The 22,866-nt window shown below is 38.8% G+C and overlaps 1 protein-coding gene across 1 annotated transcript; it reads left to right on the top strand.

Moving 5' to 3' along the window:
* Positions 1 to 223: 223 nt before the first annotated feature.
* Positions 224 to 6,250, top strand: TDRD15 (tudor domain containing 15). Its single transcript, XM_054819129.1, has one exon. It carries the CDS (start codon positions 236 to 238, stop codon positions 6,248 to 6,250), a length of 6,015 nt encoding a protein of 2,004 aa, XP_054675104.1. The 5' UTR covers positions 224 to 235.
* Positions 6,251 to 22,866: the final 16,616 nt, after the last annotated feature.

Below are 22,866 nucleotides of genomic sequence, written 5' to 3'. Positions count from 1 at the left end.
AAGTCCAGAGGTACTTTTTTCAGATGTTGTCTGAACATCTCTTTACAAAGAGAATTGTGTTGTGTATCCCAGTTGCATAAAATATCATGTTGTTAAATGTTTAGTATACATTTTAACCAGAAGTGTAATAATATGCTGTTAAAACCTCTGAATACAAATTTTGTGTAAGGAATTAGTTGACAAAAAAATAAGGAAAATAATCAGGCTGATCTTACTCCTTTTCTTTGCAGACAGAATGGAATCTCTGACTCCCTCACCAAATGTAGATATGAATCTGAAGATAACTCATATAGAATGCCATCCCGAATGCTTGGTTATAGTGTTCCAGGGTCAATACAAGGCGGGATGTGAGCTTGACTATTACATATTACAAAATGAAATACAACGTGTATTCAAAGTAAAAGATAATGTCTGTGTTGGTGGATCTTGTTTGGTGGAAGACACAGAAGGAAAATGGCATAGAGGAAGAGTTCTGGAAAAGAGAGAGAATAACTGTGAGGCTTTTCTTATAGACAGTGGACAAGTGCTGGTGGTTGAGGAAACTCATCTTGCTTCTGCTTGTGATGAATTGTTTCAGCTGCCTCCAAAGGTGGTTTTGGGTGTTTTTGCAAGCATACTTCCTCTTGGAGAAAAATGGGGTCCAAAAGCCATTAACTATTTTTCATCTCTGGTAGGATTACAAATTACAGGTCATGTGAAGGCTGTTACACCATACCAGTTCTTTATTCTAGAAGTGCCAAAGATCATTAGTGATGTTCTTGAACTGCAGTTAGGAAAATTTATTGATGGAGATTCATTTTGTCTTATTGTAGAAACATTAAGAGCATTTCCCAAAGAAATGCTTTGTAAGAGAGTGCCACAATTGTTGCAACAGAAGTATCCAGTCAAGGAGGTGCTTACTTTCACTAATTCTGAGAAACCAACAGATTTTTGGCCAGTTCCAGATGATCTCTTTCCACGTCTACCTGTTGGCAGTAAAGAAAATGTGAAAATAACTGTTGCAGTAAGCCCAAATAAATTTTACTGTCAGATACAGAAATGGCAGAAAGAGCTGGAAGATTTGACAGGAGCTATGCATTTGTACTATGAAGCTATCAGTACGGAGAATAATAAATCTTTTGATAGTTTAGGGCTACTCTGTGCTGCCAAAAGGCAAAATGGGCAGTGGCATAGAGGAGTGATAAAACAGCTTCTCACTGACCATGTGGAAGTCTGGTTTATGGATTTTGGCAATATTGAAGCTGTGCCATCTAGTTGTGTTCATAAACTTAAAGTAGAGTTCATGGCATTACCGATGGTTTCGTTTCCATGTGCACTGTCTTGTTTTGGTAGTCAGGATGAAACAGTAATAAAAATTCAGCTGAAAAAACTTATGCAGGCCTTGATAGGACAAACTTCTGTGTGTGTCCATGTTGATTTATTCAATGACGTTAACCACTTGTATTATATTACGCTGCAAAGTCAAAATCTTGGAATTGATGCTAAGCATCCAGAAAACCTGAATGAGGCAGCTGCATCATGTGTCGCACTTTCAGAAACAAAAATCAAAAGTATTGCTGTAAACTACAAACCATGTGATGAGAGATACAGTTCGTTTAGGAATTGTACTGGAAATAAACATACAAAAACCCGCTTACCTGAATGGGATATCTCTTTCTCAAGTTGCTGCAAAAGAGTAGAAATGCAAATTAATTCTTTCCATACTGCTGTTGTGGTATATGTCGTAAATCCATCTGACTTCTGGATTCAAACGTGTGAATATCAGAATGAATTTCAAGCCTTGATGAAAAATATTGCAGATGCATATAACCGATGTGGAGCTGATGAAATGGTACTTAAAAACCCAGAACCTGGATTGCTGTGCTGTGCCCGCTATAGCAAAGACATGCAATATTATCGGGGTATTGTCATTGAAGTGCCTCATGTAAATATTACTGTTTATTTTTTGGACTTTGGAAATACAGATACAGTACCCTGTTATGATGTGAAAACATTGCTTCCTGAATTTTCTGATTTACCAGCTTTAGCTATGTGTTGTGCCCTTGCTTGCACGTTTCCTGTTGATGATGTGTGGGTTAAAAGGGAAACTGATTTCTTCAAAGAAATTGTGTTTAACAAGCAACTCCTGCTTCATGTCATTGGAAAGCAAAACAACAAGTATCTTGTTAATGTGCAGTGTAAGAATGGTTTGCAGCAAGGAAATGTTGCCACATGCATGGTTCAAGCTGGATATGCTCAATACTGGGAAAAGACATCAGATTCTGTTCTAAATTTGGGGAAAAAAAAAAGTCAAGCCCTGAATCCTGACAAATCAAAAAAAAAAAAAGTAAATGCACAGAGCATCTGTAATCATAAAAATAAGGTATCTGGAAATGGTGAGAAATTTCAGAAGGAAAAAATATTAAGTGTGCCGTCAGTGCTGAGAGAATCTGTTGTGCTGTCCTGTTTTGGAAAAGGAGCTATCTCTAGAAGGCATAAATTGGTACATGAGAAAAAATTATTTTATAAAGAGTTTGTGTTTAAGCCAGGAGCTGTTTTTGAAGTGGTGTGTTCTTACATTGTTTCCCCAGCAGATTTTTCATGTCAGTTGCAAAGCAAATTGCCAGAGCTAAATAAATTAATGGAACAAATTCAAACTTACTATAAAGAGCATACCAATCCTTACAAAACTGGACAGGTTGCCTGTATTGTTAAATATCCCAAAGATGGAAAGTGGTACAGAGCAACTGTTGTGCAGCAAGTATCCACAAATGAAGTTGATGTGGTTTTTGTAGACTATGGTTATCGGGAAAGAGTTTTACTTCAAGATCTTCAAGCTGTTCTTCCAGATTTCCTAACTCTGGAAAGTCAAGCGTTTCGATGTGCACTTAAAAATGTACCCTTACAGACTGACTCACTTAATTGGTCTGAACAAGTGTGTATATATTTTGAAGACCTCATTGCTAGACGACCACTGACTTGCATTATTTATGCTCTTATTCTTGTAAGCCCCAACTGTTTGTGCAATATAGTTGACTTGGAGAGTCCATTTATTAGTGCTGACGAATTCCTCAGAGAATGTGGTCTCACCCAGTCTGAATATATTGGTCTGAGAAACCTTGCATCTTTGGGTTCTCCGTACAGTTTTTGCTACTCATCTTTTAATATAAAAGTTGGAAGTGAGGAGGAGGTTTATATAACTCACATACATAGTCCTTCAAAATTCTATTGTCAGCTTAATCGAAACACTGAAACTATAGAGGCATTGACGAAGAAGGTTAGTGTCATAAGTAAAATGTCAAATAATGCAAAATATGATACCAGCAATACGCGATTATGTATAGCCAGATACTTTGAAGATGGTCTCTTTTATAGAGCTCTGGCTTTTCCTGTGGAATCAACATCCTATCTATGTGCTGACTTTGTGGATTTTGGAAATAAGAATATGGTAGAGACAGACCAGGTGATGCCTATTCCAGACTCTGCCACTGACCTAATATTTACACCCATGCAAGCTATTAAATGCTGTCTGTCAGATCTTAGGGAGACAAAAATTCCAGCAAGAGTTACTAGGTGGTTTGAGGAAACATTCCTTGGTAAACTGCTGAAGGCTGTAATTGTATCCAGAGACTCAGATGGACAGATTGTTGTGGAGTTGTATGATGGACAGCTTAAAGTAAGTCAGAAAATTAAAGAAAAAATATTAGAAGAATTGGCACTGAAAAACTGTATGAAACATTTTGTTGGAAGTAATGGAGGAGTGGTAAGTCACATGAAGGATGACAGAGGAATTAATAAAGTAACTGTTAAAAATCTTGAAAGAGTCAAACTGAAAACTGAAGTGAAATGCCAAGCATATGCTAAGTGTTATCAGACAGATAGTGGACAGAATTTTGAAGATGAAGAGCAAACTGCATGTAGCACACAAAAGTTGTGTAGTGGTCCCTCAAAACCACTAACATTACAGGACAACGAAGAACCAGGTTTTAGAAATACAGTCAGTGGTGTTCTGGAGCACAGAGAGGAACCTCTGATTGGAGAGCCTGCTTCTCAGTCACTCTGTCGTCCTGCTTTAAATTCAAAGGAAATAACTGCTCGCTCTGTATCTCATAATGAAAGACTAAATTATACAGGTCAGCAGGAAAGGAGTAACAAAAATATACCTAAATTCATCGATCTTCCTCAATGCGATATTCAGGCGAATTCTGAAGTAGCAGGGTATGTTTCTCATATGAATAGTCCATCAAGTTTCTATGTTCAGCTTGCAGAGGATGAAAACTTAATAATACAACTAGCAGAAGAACTAAATGAAAGCATGGTGAATATAGGTCATGAAAATTGCTTAGATGAGCTCATGGTAGGGGATCTCATCGTAGCAGAGCATGACGCTGATTGTTTTTACTATAGAGCAGTTATTAAAACTCTGAAACCAGGAAACTTCTTTGAGGTAGAGTTCATTGACTATGGTAATGCAGCAGTTGTAAGTCCTTCAAAAATACGCAAGATTCAGAAGAAGTTCTTAACTTTGCCAAGGCTTAGTATTCATTGTTTCCTTAGCAGAGTAAAAGGTGATCCTGATGAAAGTTGGACTAATGAAAGTACTTCCTATTTTGTAAGTGAAATAAATAACAAGCTAGTTGCATGCAAGTTCTTACAGCAACATGGAGAGCAATGGGAAATAGATGTAATTTGTGATGGAAAGTCTATGTCTAATGACTTGCAGAAAAAAGGCAGGACAAGGTGGCAAAACGCACCAATTCATAATCAGGAAAATAGGCCAGAACAAATTCTGGTTAAAGATGGTAATCCTCAAGATAGAAAGTATCTTGGTAAAAGTAAAATTAAGGCTGTTAAGATGAAAAATACTTCTAAAATACCCTTCAGTGTCCTTCCTCAAGATCTAAATTCTGGACAGGTAGAAGGAGCAGAAGTAATTAATATTTCAGAGAGTGGAGAATTTCATGTACAGTTACTTAGAAATTTGCAAAAATTACATGAGTTAAATATAATGCTTGTCAAAGAAGCACAAAAAAGTGATTTGCTTAGAGTGGATGACATTGAAGAAGGATTGGAATGCATGACAAAATTTGAAAGGAACTTGAAGTGGTATCGATCAAAAGTGATAAAGAAATTTGTCAGGGAGAAGTTAATGCTAGTTTTTTTCATGGATTATGGCAAATATGAGATGGTGTCATTAAGTAATGCAAAGATACTCAGTGACGAGATTAAAACTATTCCTAAACAAGCTGTGTTTTGTAGATGGGTTTGGTTTAAGAAACTGGAGAAAATTCAATCTGTCCACGTAGTAAATGCACTCCTGGATCATGAAATAAGGATCTTGTTTTTGAGATACTTGGAATCCTCTCATATCTGGGAAGTAGATATTTTAATAGGGGAAATTCTGCTTCAGGAGTATTTGAACCAGTTCTTAAGTCATTGTCGGACTATTGTTGGACCAGAAAAATCCAGTAATGCAGACTGTATGGAGATTGATCCATCGTTCAAGACAAATTCAATCACATGGATGCTGCTGCAGAGTGGCAGAAGGTATCCTGGGTTTGCAACCGCAGTTACTGATCCCTCAAACTTCTGCATCCAGTTTGAAGTCTTATTTGATTGCATGAAAAACTTGTCTTTGCTGCTCTCTGACCTTCCTGACCACTTGCCAGCTTTGCCAAAAGAACTTGTGGCTCCTGGTGCTAGCTGCTTGATCAAGTTTGGACTGGAAACACAGTGGAACAGGGCAGAAATTAGTGAAGTAACAAGTCAGTCTGTTGTTCTTACATTTGTTGATTATGGCTTTCTGAAGAGCATCCCTTACTCTGATATCCATAAACTTAAAGTTATTCCAGAAAGTCTGTCTTATATACCACGCTTGGCACACTCTTGCTCTTTACATGATACAGTTCCTGCCAAGGGTGAATACTGGAGTGATGAAGCTAAGCTTCTGTTTCAGAAGCTTCTTAGTAAACCTGGTCTGATATTTAATTTTAAACACTATGGCTCTGAAATGAAATTAGAGGTGGATATTCTGTATGAGGAGGAAAATCTAGCTCATGCCTTAATTGCTGCTGGCCATGCAGTTTACTCTAGAAGTAAGTGCTGCCTCATTCCAGTTGACAGAATTAAATCACAAAAAACAGATTTGCAGCCTAAGTGTCCAAATTGTAGTTACTATGCTTCCCTTTCTGAACCAGATTATAACTATGATGAAAACTCTTATTTTGCTGACAGAAATAAAGAAGTAAAACAAAAAGTATCTGAAGTATAGGACTATCTGTGATAAAGTTTAAAATAAGGAAGTCTGGTAAAGTGGGTGCTGGAATATCATTGTATGATCTGAGTTCATATAACACTGAAAGGAAAACTGCAAAAGATGGACAGTACTGTGAATAAGTTGTTTTTTCAGCATTGTGATGACAAAAAACGTAAAATTGACTTAATACAGGGAATATCTGCTACCAGAAGCATTGGTTGAGACTTGTGATTCTGATGATCCACAGTCTAGAAAGGCAATGTGAAGATCCTATCAGAAGAATTATTTGAATAATGAGTAGGCTGCAGTTAGGAAAGTACTTCTTCACAGCATTAAAAAAAAACAACCACCTGATACAGATAGTGCTCTCAGTATATTTTTTTTCCTTCAAGATCTCTTGTTATATTTTTTTCCCTTTCAAGATTTCTTGTTATATTTGTTTAGACAATCATGATTTTGGCAAACCTTTCTGTCAGAATGCTTTTACAATTTTTGTGTATATATACATATATAAAACTCTTATTTGCAGTAGCATCTGGTTTACAGTAGTGTTGTCTCCTTGTTTTGGATGCCCAGAAAACAAAGATGCCAAGCATATTCTTCTCTTTTTCTAATTCCAAAGTTCCCATGTGAATATCTTTTCTCTGATCAGGAGAAAGTTTGCTAACACTAAGCCAAAAACTTGGATCCCTGTTTATGGGACAGATGCCCATTAAGTTATTTTCAATTTGCTCTTTGTGTAAAGATGCAGTTGTCCTGTCTCAAAGTTCTCTTAGGTGGTGCCTGAGTTGCATCACAATTGGGGTCGTTCTCTTTGCTGAGTGTGCTTTTTCGGCTGATCTCTCTTCTCCATCCTCCCCATCCATCTGTGGAAAGGGAGAGAGGAAGTTTTCTCTGTGGACTTTGTCTGTATCTTGAAGGGAAACATTCAGAGCCTTTTCCTTTTTCCGTCTTTGTAGGAGGAGAACATTTCAGGAGAACTGAAAAGTGATGATATGCTATATATGTCTTAGAGCTTTTTTATTCCAGTAACCATTCTGAAAGTATGAGAAAGTGTCAGATGTTTCTCTGATTTTTATTTTTTTATTTATTCTCCCGTGATTGTTTGGACAAAGATAAATCCTGAAGACACCTGAAATGTGAGGGTTTTTTTTTTTTTGTATGCTCAGTGATTTGTTTGAATTGATACACAAAAAATAAACACATGATAGACAATACATCTAATGCATCTCTATATGCAAATAAGATCTAAGAACACTCTTCCTGCCTTGCCTCCCCCCCCCCCCCCCCCCCCCCCCCCGCAGCTGGATATCATGATGTATTTAATTCCTGTGAAAACTTGAAAGCTTTATCTGGAAAACAGATACTTATTTTTTTTTTTAAAGGAGACACATGTCCAGTGAATTAGAATGATTAAGAGATAAGATAATGCCAGCTGATCTTTGCAAAGTTAACTCTGCTTGTGAATTACTCAAAAAGCATGCAAATATTTTCAGTATACAAGTGAAAGATGCCCATTAGTAACATCAGAAAATGCATAAAATTTCTTAAGTAAATATTATCTAAAGTATCAGAAGTGTACATTAATCTATTGATTAAATAGAGGAGGGTTTTTTTAACCACTTGTGATTGTTAACAGTTTTCTTTGTATGGCACCATTTTATTATATTATTGCAGAATTTGAAGTTTTTCATAGTTAAAATTCTAAGCTTACCTGGCATGTTCTTTGTTAATAGTTTGACATACTGCTTGCTCTTACGATAAAACATAAAGGCTGTATTGTGTAACATAACATTACTCATGTTGAGTGATCACTTTACATTTACTTCACCGGGCTACGTTCATTGTAGTGCCAAGTAATAGTGCCTCTGCATGAAAACTTAAGGGTTAATTAACTCTGATTCTAACTTAGGGCTATCATTCAGTTGGAGCAGCAGGTGCTTGGGTGTCTTTTTAAAGATCATTTGGATACACTAAATGCCAGTTGTGTTGGTGTAATATACAACTTGTATATTTTAAGTTAGGTTTTTTGCTAATGTAAACTTTAACTTGTGTTGTAGAAGACCGATTACCTAATGTTACAAAATGGAGCCTAGAAACGGTGGAGTATTAAGAAAAAATAAACAGCTTTGTGTGTATTATTTCATGTTCTGCAAATTACAAATGTTAGATTTATTTGCAAGAATGTGTGTTTTATTTTCAACACATAATAAGTCTAGCTTGTGGTACTAATTTCTTTTCCGAAGGTTTGATACCTGAAGTACTTAAGGTAAAAACTAGATAACAAAGTATTTTCAGGATTATGCTGCACCTGTAAATACAGAGAATGTCTTTTGTTGCCATTGTTGATACAAACTTTCAGAAGTGCATTATAAGGTTAGGTTAGGATTGTTAGATGAAGTTGCTGGAATGTCTGGCTATGAATTTTATTCCTAGTCTTCTTTCTTCAGTGTGTACTTCCCTGCCCCCAGCCTCAGCTGTAACAGCATTTTTCTTGTAAGTAGGAGAGGCTATACTTGTAATCTAACTGAAAGAAATTGTCGTTTATTTAGGATTTGGAAGTTTAGGTGCGTTTTCCTGTTTGTCTTTGGGCAAGCATAATTCTAAGCAAAAGCACTACTTTGATTTGGTAAAATTTAATTGGAAACTACTGTTTTATCACTTGGTCGTGTTTCCTAAATGTATTTCTGCATTTGTTTATACTGTGTCATTGATTATTTTGATTTATTTTTTTTTTAATGTGTGAAAGTGATGAAGAACCGGTTGCATTTGTTTGGAATTCAAAATGTTCCCATGTGTCCTGAAGTATTCAGTATTCTGTCTTTTTGTCATAAATAATAAAATGCTTATCTTCTGTGTGTAACTTGCCTTGCCTAACTCTTTCTGAATATTTTGAACCTTTCTGTGACCTTTTTGATTGATGAATGCAATGGAAGAAATCTAAAGGTACATCAGTAGTATGTTCTTTGTGGGATGACGCCAAGGAACAATCCTTGCCCTCTAGGCCAGCAGTTGTGGAATGGATTACATCTGCTTGCACTGAATCAAGGTTTGATTTTTGAATGCTGTACAAATGGCACTGGCGTTCTGCCTGCTCACTTGTGCAGCTTTCCAGATGAGATGCTTGCCATGCTCAGCTCAGCCTTCATCTGCTTTGTGCTGGTCGCATGTACTCTCACTAGCACACTCTATAAAGGCAGCCAGGCCTTACATGCCAGATAGGCACGCTGTTACAGTTACCATTACTTTAAAACTTCTTTAGATTTGTATGCACATACTGTGAGAAACACTTTTCCGTTATTTAAAGACATGCATTGCTGCACGTTTAAACTGTATTAAAAAGATTTAGATGCTTTTCTAATGTTCGGGAGTTTTATAATTTTTTATAATAGTATAACTGTGCAATAAGATGCTTGACTTTTAGTAACTTACTATGCAGCGTTACTCCCTAGAGGAAGAGTACCTCTTGCTGATTTTGCTGATCCTTCCTGGCTGGTTTAGGAGTAACCCTATACTGTCTCCAGAGGGAAATGTGTTTCAGACAGCCAGCAGAAATAGTGGGCCTGAGAGAAGGAGATTTGAGATCATTAATGATTTGTGTAGGAAGAGAGGCAGAGAATGAAAAGATTTCACTGGAGATGTGGGATGGGTGGGTCAGGAGTCTTGAAATTGCTAACTAGTTGTTGAATGTTTGTATGGGCCAGGAAACATAGAAGTTGTGGATTTCAGGCAGAAGTTTAGGTTTTAGTGCTAGTGTGTGAAGATTTCTAAAGTTTACAATAAATGAGTGTAGAGAAGAAGAGCTCTTAGAAACTAACAAATGATCATCTATTCCATAAAAACAAACTTAAGGATGCAAAAGAGCATCTGACATTGCTTTTAATTACCCTTAATGTCCGCAGAAGATTGTATACGTACGCTTGGGTGTGCTTTGTTAGCTGCAGACCCAAGTCTGGAAGTAAGCTTCACCACTGTCCGTAGACAACTGCTCTTCCACAGTGGGAATGGTGCTTGTAGAAGCCCAAATGACTTTTTCTTCATTGGTCCTACATCTATACCTAGATTTGGTATTTCTGACAGTGTTACTTAAGCAGTCCAGGCCCTATATGGTATTACTGTACGGTTACCTGGTCTTGTACCCCAAGACTGCCTTCTGATTATTTGATTTGTGCTCCTTACATTTCATTTACTGTTGGGTTTTTTTGTTTTTTTTTTTTTTTGCTTCCTACAGAAAACTATCTGACTTGGTCTTTACTCTTCTACCTAACTAATTAAACACAAGAAGTTTCTTACATGCAGTTTCCCACACCAGAGCAACAGAATAATCTGGTTTGTGCTCACATGGTGTCTTTACCCCTGAATAGTCACCACCCTTCCAGTTCCCATCAAAGGCCTTAGCTAATTAAGAGGCTTGGTGCACCCACAGGGCCTTTTGCTCATACCTGATGATCCAGGTGACATTCTTAGCCCTGATAGTGGAGAGAAGAGGCTGGGAGGGAAGGAACAAATTGGTCCTGGGATTAATACCTGTTTATGCAGCTGATGTTACCAACAGGAATTTTGTTTTTATGACAGCAGGACTTTGAGAATTGAGGTCTACTGGGCAGAGACAGGTTCCACCTGAAAAAGCATGGAAAGAGCATCTATGCTAACAAGCCAACCAATGTGGTGAGGAAAGCTTTAAACCAGGAACAATGAGAGTAGGGAGTGAGACTCACAGTTAAGTGAAGAAATGGTGAATGAGGTAGAAAGAAAAGGGTGTGGTGTGATGGGAGCAGGAGACCCATCAGGGATACTAAAACAGTAGAAGGGAGGCTATGTCAAACACGTTTGCAAATGCATGCAGCCTAGGATATAAGCAGGAAGAACTAGAGGTGGAGTTCAGATTTGCAAGGGATGTTAAAGCCTGCAAGAAGAGAACTCGATCCCTACAAGTCCATGGGACCTGACACACTAAATCCAAAGGTGGTGAGAGAATTGTCTGATGTTCTTTTCATAGAGATTAGGGAGATTCAGTATGTTTGGAAGAAAACAAATGATGCACTCATCTTCAAAACATGCCTGCAGGACAATCAGGAAACTACAAGTTGGGACAGTCCCACTTTGGTATTTGGGAAAAGCATGGCGCAAGTCTTCTTGGAGCACACTTCTGGGCATGTGAAGGAGAACTAGGTGACTGGTAATAGTTGGCACAGATTTACTAAGGGTAAATCAGGCTTGACCAACTTGAGGGGAGAACAGTGGACATCATGTACCTTGACTTCTGCAAGGCTTTCAGCATTCTAGTATCTGAGGTAGGAGGTTACTGTCTGGATGGGTCAAGAACCAGATGTTTAAAAAGCCATCTGGATAGTTGGGTTCAGAGCATAGTGTTTGATGGGATATGCTCTATCTGGAGGTTGTTAATGAGTACTGCAGAGGTGTATCCTGGGTCCTGTACTGTTAAATATCTGTATCAATGACCTAGAGAAGGCAATGGAGTACTTGCTCATCTAGTTTGCACATTATACCAAGTTGGGAGGACCAGCTGATAGACCTTGAGGGCCACAGGCTGCAAACCAGAGGGAGAGGCTGGAGGAACGTGTCAGCAGAAACATGATGAAATGTAACGGGGACAAATGGCCAATAAATTGCTATGAGAGATTTAGACTGGAAAGCAAAACCTCTTCAGAATGACAGTCAAGCATTGCAGAAGGCTGCCCAGAGAGATTGTGCAGTCTCCATCCTTGGTAGCTTTCAACACCCAACTGGATAAAGTTCTGACAAACCTGGTCTGACCTCATAGCTGACCCTGCTCTGAGCAGGAGGTTGACTAAGTGAACTCCAGAAGTCCCTTTTCACTTGAATTACCCTGTTACTGCTGCAGCTACTTTTCATACTTTAGTAGCTTCCAAAGCCTTCCTTCTGGAATGAAGCACGTGAAAGTCCCTAAATCTTATTTTAGCACATGGTTAGCCAGTTTCATTCAAGCTATCTCCACTACCAGTTTAAGTGTTAATGGCAAATAAATGAGGACTACAGAGGTATTCTGTCTGGCTTTCCATGATTGGAAACTTTGCCGAGAAAAGCTGCCTTGGCAAAACAGCTTGTGTTTATAAAAAGAGACTGTTAGGACAGAGGTGCCCCAATAGGTTGAGGTACACAGAAAGCCTGTCAGCCTGCCAGGGGGTTTATGTCCCTTTAGATACTCGAGAGGTAGCTTTGGGAAGAGAAGCTTAAACTCCTTCCTTTTGTCTCATCTCTTCCATCCTCTGCCCCTCCCTCCCTCTCCAAGGTGTTTAAAAGCATCTCCATACGTTCCTTTGCTGTAGACTCATCAGTGCACTTGGCTCTTTCACCAACTCTCTGTAACAGTGTAAGAGTGCTCCTAAGTCAGCTAATTGCATAAATCTGAAGCGATAATTATTCTTGAGAGTATGTATGCTCAGCTACTCATTGTCCCAGACTTTCAGTCTTTCTGTAAGAAATATTTTAATTAGAGGAGTGCACATATCCCTGTTGCATAAGGTAATTAGTAAATTTTAAAGACACCTGCTTATATGGCTCTTACAGAAATGCTTACAAGTAAGTTTGGTGTGTGTTAGTGACCTTAAATGTTTTGACACCCAATGTGATCCATCACTGTTTTATTTGATCTCGTATTCCATGCTATAGGTATTACAGGCAGGCCTGTGTCAGCTATGTTTTATAATCTATACATTGATATAAAAGTTCAGTGGGGCGGACATTGCAGAGTGTATGCTGCAGAAATACATGGAGGTATGAGAAGAGGGGAGGAAAGACTTCTTCCTCAGAAAGTCAAGGAGTTGTTTGTAAGTGGGGGGCAATGCAATCTGCCAGGGCAAAAGTATCATGATACCCTTTGAGTACTCCTGGGGGAGCAGGGATTCCCAAAAAATAACAGCTCTGCTATTGTAAGAAAACTTTTCAGGCTGAGTTGAGAGTGGGAATAGCAGAGACTGGGAAAGCCGCTCCAGTTAGAGCTGGGAATGCTTTTTAGCATTCAGTGTGTGTGTGGCAGCAGGAAACCCTTGACGTGAAAGGAGTTTGTGATATTAGCTTCACTGCTCCCTGGATTCATCTAGAAGGTGTTTGTGTGGTGGCAGTGCCTCTTAAAGACACACTGGGGTGAGCTCCGTGGGTGTGCTGGAGGCTGCTCCTTTCACGCAGGAGTCGTGTGTGAGCTGCGCTGACACCTGGTGGCTCTGGGCACGCAGGCATGGCTCCTGGCAGGGGTTTGCAGGGTGTTTGCCCCTGAAATTTCCTTTGAGTGATGATCTCTCTGCTTTTGTTCTCAGAAAGGTGAAATGTTATAATAAGCAGAGTGAGATTAAAAGGTTGGAGATGCTATTTTAGGGGAGGCCTGATAACAAGACAATGTTTGGTGGCAAATTCCTGGTTTCTGTAGATACATAGGTACTATATTTGTAGACTGGGTATTCAAAAGCACTTGAAATGCACATTTCCATTACTGCCCGGTAAATTTCTATTAATTATTTAGACACATTTGAAAACCTCATTTTTTATTTCTTTCTCTTCAAGAATCATTTTTTCTATAATAATAATAATAATAGACATTGTGAAAACAAAATGATGAAAATATTTATTCAGCTCTGAACTGAATTTAGAGACAGCTATCTTGATTCCTGCAGATTTAATAAGAAAGTTTCTAGGACTACTCTGTCTAGATCTGCATAATGAAGGAATTAAAACTGTGATTGCAGCGTAATTTTTAATGAGCAGTAAACATTAGGAATCCAACTGGGTGACCCTGAAATATAACTAGACTTAGTTCTGTGAAATTATTTTGCTGCAAATAAAAAGAAATAGAGTAAAAGTGGGGTTTAAATGGGTTTAATATTTTTTTTGTACTTTAAAGGAATACCAAGGTGTTAAGAGAGAAAACACTATTTGACAGACTTTGATTCTGATTAATTCTTTAGTGTTTAATCACCCTGATTTCATAGGAATTTGAACTTAACACATAATATGTGATCAAGCTCTTTAATTATGTTCATGTTCTTTTAAGCCGTGGAGCCATTGATCTCCTCTAATCTGACATTCCATATAATGTGGAATTTCACTTACTTTTGCATTAAGCCAGTATTCCCCCTTCTGCCTCCAAGGGTTGAAACCTTCATCTCTCATTTCCCACCTTCAAGCTATAAGCTTGCTACTCACCCCCTTGAAGCCATTTTACTGTACAAAAAGTATTAAAGAGCTGTGATATGTCTCTCTCTAACCACAGGAATCGAGTCTAGGAGGTAGACAATTTCTTGGGCAGGGGGAAACCTATGCTCCAGTTTCTCCTCAAAGGAATTCTTATGCATTTTTATATGAAACACTCATTGATGAAACAACTCTGATAGCAGACACTAGGACTTTCATAATCCAGTCATGTTCCCTGTGTTTTGCACCCTTTATTTTCCCTAATTAATCTTGGATCCTGTTCTGCAAAGCAGGACACCTTCAGCAAGAGAGATCAAATGACTGATAGCTCTGGGATTAAAGCACACACCTGAAAGAAATTAAAAACTTTGGTCTGAAATAGAGAATGACCTTTGCATTTTCTTCACTTGGGTTGAATGCACCAGCACTTCATAATTGAGTGTATCCTCCTTTAAAGGATAAAGTATGTTAGAGACAGATTAGGCTTCTGATTTTATGAGGAGCTACGGGGCTGTGAATGAGCGGATTGAAGAACCTACCTGCAGCGTAAATTGGCTAAAGAAGGTGGCATCTTGGGTGCCTCTACTCAGTGGTTCTATCTGGGTGGTTTAGCCTTTTCTCCCTTTGCACTCATGAGTTGTTTAGAGCGTATCCGGAAACATCTGCCTCATGCCGTGGTGTGGGCTGTGGAGTCTGCTTTGATAGCCAAACTGAAAAGTTGACTGAAACTTGGTATGCCTCTTGTGCGTGAGTAGCAGTAATGCCTTACAAAGAGTTTATGGTGCTAGATCCAGCAAGCAACATCTAATTGGGCAGCATCTAATCTTTGGGTTTCCTGTCCCAGGCACAGAAACCTTTGGGGAATGCCAAGGCTTCCTGTAGACTCTGTGGGGAAATGTCCGGCTTCTCAGTGTGGGATCTAAAATGAATCTGCGTATTGGACATGGAAAACTGTGAGGATGAGAATATATTCTAAATTTTATCTCTTTCTCAAATTAGGTGCTGTCGTGGTTTAGCCCCATTCAGCAGCTGAGCACCATGCAGCTGCTTGCTCACCCCTACCCTCCCTGCCCCACGGAATGGGGAGGAGAAAGGGAAAGACAAAGGCCAAACCTCGTGGGTAGGGATAAAGACAGTTTACTAGAACAGCAAAGGGAGAGGGAAAGAACAACAGTGCTTAACAGAATATACACAACTGGTGATACACAATGCAGTTTCTCACCCAACGACCATACAACTCAGACCCGTCCCGGAGCTGTGCCGCCCCTCCCCGACTAGCCCCCTTCTATGGTGAGCATGATGTCACGTGGTCTGGAATATGCCCTTTGGCTAGTTTGGGTCACCTGTCCTGGCCGTGTCCCATTCCAGCTTCTGGTGAAAATTAATTCTATCCTAGCCAAGCCTAGGACAGGTGCTTTACATGGAGTGTAAATAGGCACTTCTGTCCGTGCAGTCTCTCTCCGTGAGTTGCAAGTCTACAAATAGCTCATTCAACACTGACCAGTCATTCATAAAACACTTCCACCCGTGTAGTGGTTTAACCCCAGACAGCAGCTCAGCACCACCCAGCCACTTGCTCACTCCCCCCCATCAGGATGGGGGTGAGAATCAGAAGAGTAAAAGTGAGAAAACTCGTAGCTTGAGATAAAGACAGTTTAATAGGTAAAGCAAAAGCCACATGCATAAGCAAAGCAAGATAAGGAATGAATTCACCATTTTATGTCACCAGGCAAGTTTTCAGGCATCTCCAGGAAAGCAGGTGTCTTAGGAAGACAAATGCTATCACTCTGAGTGTCCACCCCTTCCTTCTTTCCTCCCCGCCCCCAGGTTTATATGCTGAGCATGACATCATATGGTATGGAATATCCCTTTGGTCAGTTGGGGTCAGCTGTCCCGGCTGTGTCCCCTCCCAACTCCTTGTGCACCCCCAGCCTACTCGCTGGTGGGGTGGTGTGAGGAGCAGAAAAGGCCTTGGCTCTGTGTAAGCACTGCTCAGCAGTAATGAAACCATCCCTGTGTTATCAACACTGTTTCAGGCACAAATTCAAAACATAGCCTGATCTGTGAAGAAAACTAACTCCATCTCAGCCAAAACCAGCACAACCAGAGAAGATAATGCTAATTTTTCATACAGTGTGCCCTGTTTACATCACTTGCTCAGATATTAGTAGTGAGTTCCAAGAACAAGTTCCCATAGCCACTACCCAGGGAAAGCACGTACAGACTGTATGGCATTCTGAGGAAGAAGAGTTTCCCTTCTTTCCAAAGCTGTGCAGCAAGGCACTTGGGATTCCTTGTGCAAAAGAGGAAAGAGTATGATTTTTAAGCCTAGCTGATAGGGTACAGAACTAGAGGGATTAAGATACATGCTCTAAAATGTTGCTTCTGTGACCTGTTCGCTGTTTTGTCCACAGTTTCAAGAGAAGGGAATGAAAAGGTTCCTTATGCCTTTATAGCTTGGTGATGGAAGGTATGTTTTTGGACACTCTCAAGCTGAAAATGTCTCTTATTTTCTAGGTGAATGATTTAACCATTAAGCTGTTAATTAGTAAGTGTTTGCTACTGTCTTTTCTGGCAACTCTTAAGAAAAAGAAAAGCTAAGAGCACTGCCCCATGATTTATTCTAGGTGGTCTCTCAAAGTAGCCTATTCATAATTGGAGACCCCTAAGGGCTTGAAAGTAAGAACACCTGTTTTTTGGATGCTTAGCCTCTAAAGGATGTAGGTTGAAAAAGGCCCACGCTTGGATTCCAACTGAGTGTATGTGGGAGATAAGGACTGAGGTGCTGAGATTGAAGCAGTTCAGGGCATGCTCGGGAGCACAGTTCCCAGTGCCTGGGGAGTCAGGAAATCACGCAGGGAGGCAGCTAGTAATTGCAGATGCCTGCAGGTACAGCAGCTGCTGAACAAGGTGTTTTAAATAACGAGTTTGAACCTGGACAGTACAATTCTGCTTAATGCTTGCTGTAAGACTTCATTAAATTTAGTCCATGCACTCTAATTCATGCTGTTAGTTTTATTCAGAAATATTTTAATGTATTTTTAAAATTAAACTTACTGCTGATGGTTTTTTACAACCAAAATTTGACACTTTCTCATATTTGAGGATGGCTTAGGAAGATTGAGCTAGGGACCACTTTTGAGCAAACTGGACACACACAAGTCCAAGGGAGGGACACCTGCAGTGGAACAACCCCACACAACAATACAAACTGGGAACTGACTGGCTAGAAGACAGCTCTGCAGAAAAAAGAGGGTGTATCCAATATCAGATGTTTGTGCTTCTGATGGACAGCAGATTGAATATGAGTGAGCAGTGCGCCTCTGTGGTGAGGATGGGAGAATACTCATGTACTGGGATGTGTCTTAATCCCTGTCTTCAACTACTTAAACCAGGTACAGAGAAAAAACAGACAGACTCTTCTCAGGGGTGCGCAGTAGGAATTTGAAGAGGCATGAACACAAATTGCAGCAACGGAAATTCCAGTCAGGTACAAGAAAAAAAAAATATTCCCAGTGAGACTAGCTAAGCACTGGCACAGTTTGCCTGGAGAGGCTCTGGATTTTCCATTCCTTGGAGATACCACGCCTTGGCTGAAAAAGGCCCTGGTCAACCTGCCCTGGCTATGAAGATACTCCTGCTTTGAGCACAGGTTGCCCCTCACAGGTTGCCCCTGCACTTTGAGCAGAGGTTGGATCAAATGGCCTTGAGAGGTCCATTCCAACCTAAGTTACTCTTTGATAACTATTATTTTTTTGGATTATGTACAGTGTATTGTAGACATACCCAAACTAGTTTTAGATGATTCAGTTTGGGAATGGATGGTTTCTCTGTGGTAACTAAGAGCTTGGTCCCATTTGGGCAACTGGATTAGTGCTCAATACTAGACTTTATATCATATTCAGGCTAGCTAGTTTATAGCAACACACATACATACACGATAATATTGTGTCAATGTAGTATAGATACACCTAATTGCCTCCATCCCATCTCCAGGAACAAGTATACTTTACTGGAAATATCAATAATAGCACACCATCATTATGTGATTTAATGATGACAGATAATATACTACAGTACCAAAAAGCCCTTTTTGTAGTTCATTTCCTTTGAACTTATGCGTCTTCTGGTATAACGGCTTATTTTGTCAATGACTGTTTGTTCCATCCAGGCAGTAAGAATTTACGGTGAGTTTTTGCCCCTTCCCTCTTATTCTTACACTCCAAGTATTTTTCAACAAGGAGGTTTTCAATTTAAGGGAATGGACTCTCACCTGAAGTATCTCCTTGGTACTAATAACCCTAATTTTGGATTGGGTCATGTTTGTAGGATACCTTAAAATGTTATTATACCATATATGTATTTATATAAAGAGACATTTTTACTCAGTTTTTACTTTGTAACCTTTCAACAGATTTAAATTCATTTGAAAAAGAAAACCTTGTTGAAGTCAGTGAGCTTATAAATGATACTAAGGGTTACTTTTTTACAAAGAAAAATTACTATTTACTGTATTTCAAAAAAGTTTTACTGTAGGTAGTATGATATATATAACTAGAAGTAATGGGAGGAAATTAAAAATAATTTAAACTTCCTGAAAATGAGTTCTATTAGACTGTAGAATAAGTTCCCAGGGGAAGCTGTAGAAGCCTCATTATGTGGCTTATTTAAAACTAGATTAGATGAAGTGCCTGAAGGGAGCAAGCTTGGGCTGTTTCCTGTAACGCTGAAGATGATGACCTCAGAGGTATTTTTTTGCTTCTGAATTATTTTATTCTGTGATGTGGTGCATCTGGGAAAGTCTTGTTCGTTCTTATATGAGAATGTCTTAAGGTGCTCCTCTTTCTACAATACTTCTGTGTGATTTTTAAAAGAAACTTTTTTTCTCATAATAGGAGTTTAGAGGTCTTTGTATTGATGTATATCATACTGAATGTGAGTAAAAATAATAGCTTTTCTAATACAATGTCAGGAATAACTTGTCAAAGGTAGAAGTATCCTCACAAATGCCTTCATTTTTCTTTTTGTTTTTTGTTAAAAATTTACAGTTAAGGTGATTGTCTTTACAACCTTGACTCTACGTATCCATGGGTAGCCTGAAAGTTGCTGTGGTCGTGATGCTCTCCTCTGTCCACAGGAATGCTGCCGGTGGTCAGCTCAGCAGACCTGTGTGTGCTGGAGGATGATCTCAGGCCATACCTGGGGCTGAGCCACAGTTTGGATGGGTACACAAGGGAGCCTGGAGGTTGATCTTGAAGTTACTCTGTAAAAGTCCAGATATATTTGTTGAGACACCATTATTCTCTGCCTCAGTGGCTGTTTAGATATTTCATACAAGGTAGAACAGCCGCAAAAGAAAAGGATGTAGGAGAATGGTTACATCAGCATTAGTGACTGTGTATCTGAGATAGCTCTTTGGTTTTCTCTTCTGCTACTCTGGAATGACTAGCATTGTACAGTTTCACAGACGTTCTCTGTCCTATTCACTTGAAAACTCTTCAATACTTACTTTTTTTTATCTCTAATGTAGTCTCCATCATAAACTTGTATGGCATATATGATCTGAGCTTTCCTTATTTGTAATTTTGACTTCCATGAGAGGAGACAGTTTCTTCTACAGTGGCTTTAGAAAAGATTTTCTATAAAAAAATTTACTAGTCTCTATAGCACTCTATTTGATTTTTTTTTTTTGCAAGTATCCAATCAGGGTGCAAAATCTCAAAATGACTGAAGGACCAATGGTCTATAAATTTACAGTTCTGCAATACAAGTCCACAGTATCTGCTCCAACAAGTTTTGATTTGATAGCTGATGCCAAAGGGAGTGTAGACATTCATTTAATTTTGGATCATTAGATCCAAAGTTGTCCTGGTGATTATGGCACGCTATTATTTTTGTCCCTGTCAAAACCAATGAGGAGTTGAACTAGTGATGGGCTTAGCTGACCAGCTCAAACCAGAAGATTAATGATAAAGAGCTGGATCATGCACAAGAATGTTTCAAGGAAGATTTAGAGAGAGAAGAAATTAAATTGTTGTTTGAAATATATTTATCTAGTATTTGCATTAACCTTGTAGTTGCAATGCTTTCATCAAGAAAAAGACTGTAGTTTATAATACATTTAAACAATGACTATAATTTTTAAAAATTTTTACTTGGAACAGATTTTTTTTTTTTTTTGGCCAATAATTATGCAACTTCAGTCCTGTAATACAAAAATATCTTCATGACCAGATGGTATATTGTCATTTACTGCAACACTGCTAAGTGACCATTCAGCCATCATGCAGGGCAAATGGGAGTGCAGAAGCAGATTTCTTTAAAATTGTGATTAAATTTTGCCATTTGCAGTAATACTGCTAAATGAATTTTCTGAGCTTTGTTCTTTGACCAACTGTCTTCTTCCTCTAGTTACCTTTTTTGTTTGTTTGTTTTCCTTTAGCTCAGAGGGTATCCCATTCCTTATCTCCAAATGTGCTATGAAATTTTCAATTTCTGACAGGAGATACTGGTAGAGTTTTTCAGTTTGTATTATGTACTACCCTGTCAAACCCTTCCCCACATTTTTCTCCACCAGCTTGGACTCCTTGGGGATTATGTGTATCAAAACAAGATACTGGCAAAAATAGTGTGCAAAATTACAAGCCTGGAAGGTACCTATGAATAGCATTATATTCTCAGTAGATTAAGGATATTGTGTCTGGAACACATTTTCCCCCTATTTAATGATAACAACCAGTTTGAAGGAGAGAGATTAAAATATTATGTTGACCAGGTAACAAAATGTTTTGATTTCACCAAAATACAATTTGCCACCAGGTGGAGACTTTGCATTAACTTTTCCTAAACCAAAGCTAGAAAAGACAAAAGAAGATATCAGTATAAGAAGCCATTTGCACAAAAATAAAATAATCCCATTTATTTTTCTGTTCTTGTAAGTAATTCTTGCAATGAAAAGTTTCCCAAGCTGATCTGAGGAGCCTAAGTCTTAATTCTTTGAAAAAAGAGAAGCATATAGTATAAAATTTAGCAACATAATGCTGAATTGTTTCATGAAATGATGGAATTTGCTAAAGTTAAATGTGTTCTATGTGCCTGATTCTTCTTTTTAAGTGGCAGGGAATTGACCAATCTCAAATTATTTTCATTAAAAATGTCCTAGTTAAAAACCTCTTTGGCCTTTAGAATTTGCAGCAGGTTTAAATAACATTTATCTTTGTGTAGCATAGTTAATAGCAAAGACATAATTGCATGCTTTTCTGTAAGTGGGAGTCCCTAAATGCAAATACTAATAGGCAATGTCATCTATAACAATCTGGAAATTTATGGAGGAAATTGGTTTTCCAGGCTAGCTATTCATTAATATGGAGGAACATAATATTAAATTGGAGCTCCACCATCTTTCTTTCCATTTTTGTGCAATGAAGAGGACGCAGAAAGAGGTGAGGACCTGTTGCCCTGTAACTAATCTGGCTGCAGAATTTCAGTAATGGGGCAGGAACATAAAACCATTCTGTTCCTCTCTGATCAGCAATAATACCGTTTTTCAGCTACAGACTAGTTAGTTGGAAAGGGATAAGAAGTGAGTAAATGTAGGTGCTGAGTTGTAAGTGAATAAAGGGAGTGAAAGGCTGAAACTGTGAATCAGATGATTTAGTTTGTGCAGAAGCTTAGCTGGAAAAATGAGGATGAGGTGATCTTGGATAGGTAAAAAAAAAAAAAATCCATATAGACATGGTTTAAAAGGGTGCCTGTGAGAGTATCAGGTGACAGAGCAATGAAAGCTGCAGGCAGGTGAGGAGTGAGGCTGTGGTGGAACAGGGAGCAGAGGGATCTTATAGACGTTACAGCAGTGTTCTGTTGTTCTGCACTTTAACATGATTAGTTTATTCCCTGATTTTCATCCTGAAGGTGTTTGGGCAAAAGAAGGGATGCCAACCGTATTGCTTTTACTGGCATAGCCCATCAGCAGATACATTTAAAAACTGTTCGTTTGAAAGAAAGAATGAGTGGAGTTAAGGCTGAAGCCAGGGCCAGAGACATCTGCTTTGGGCCTGGGGACAAACATAATATTTGTCTGTAGCAGGGAGAGGGAGCTGTGGAATGGAAGGGGATGCTCTGGTAGAACAATGGTAATTGGCAGTGTTTTAAAAGAAAGAAAACAAAAGTTAAATAAATAAATACTAGAAAATCAGTTTTAAAGATCCCAGAGGACTTTTATCACCAATTTAGTTAGATTTCTAGTGCATGGTAGCCATCCAGTTAAGGAATTTGCTAGGTCACATTCATCCCTTGTGTGCTGTTGAGAAGAGCTGGAATGCCATAGGGCAGCTAGGTCTGGATGGACTTTCAGTTTTCAGTACAGGACTGAGGACTTTTTTCTCTATTATCCACATCAATCTTCTGATTTTTGCTTGGGATACAGGACAAATTTTGGAAACATATTCCATCTTTGTGGAAAA

Source organism: Grus americana, chromosome 3 (genome assembly GCF_028858705.1).
Source record: "Grus americana isolate bGruAme1 chromosome 3, bGruAme1.mat, whole genome shotgun sequence".
NCBI lineage: Eukaryota > Metazoa > Chordata > Aves > Gruiformes > Gruidae > Grus > Grus americana.
This window is presented reverse-complemented; position numbering and strand designations above follow the sequence as displayed.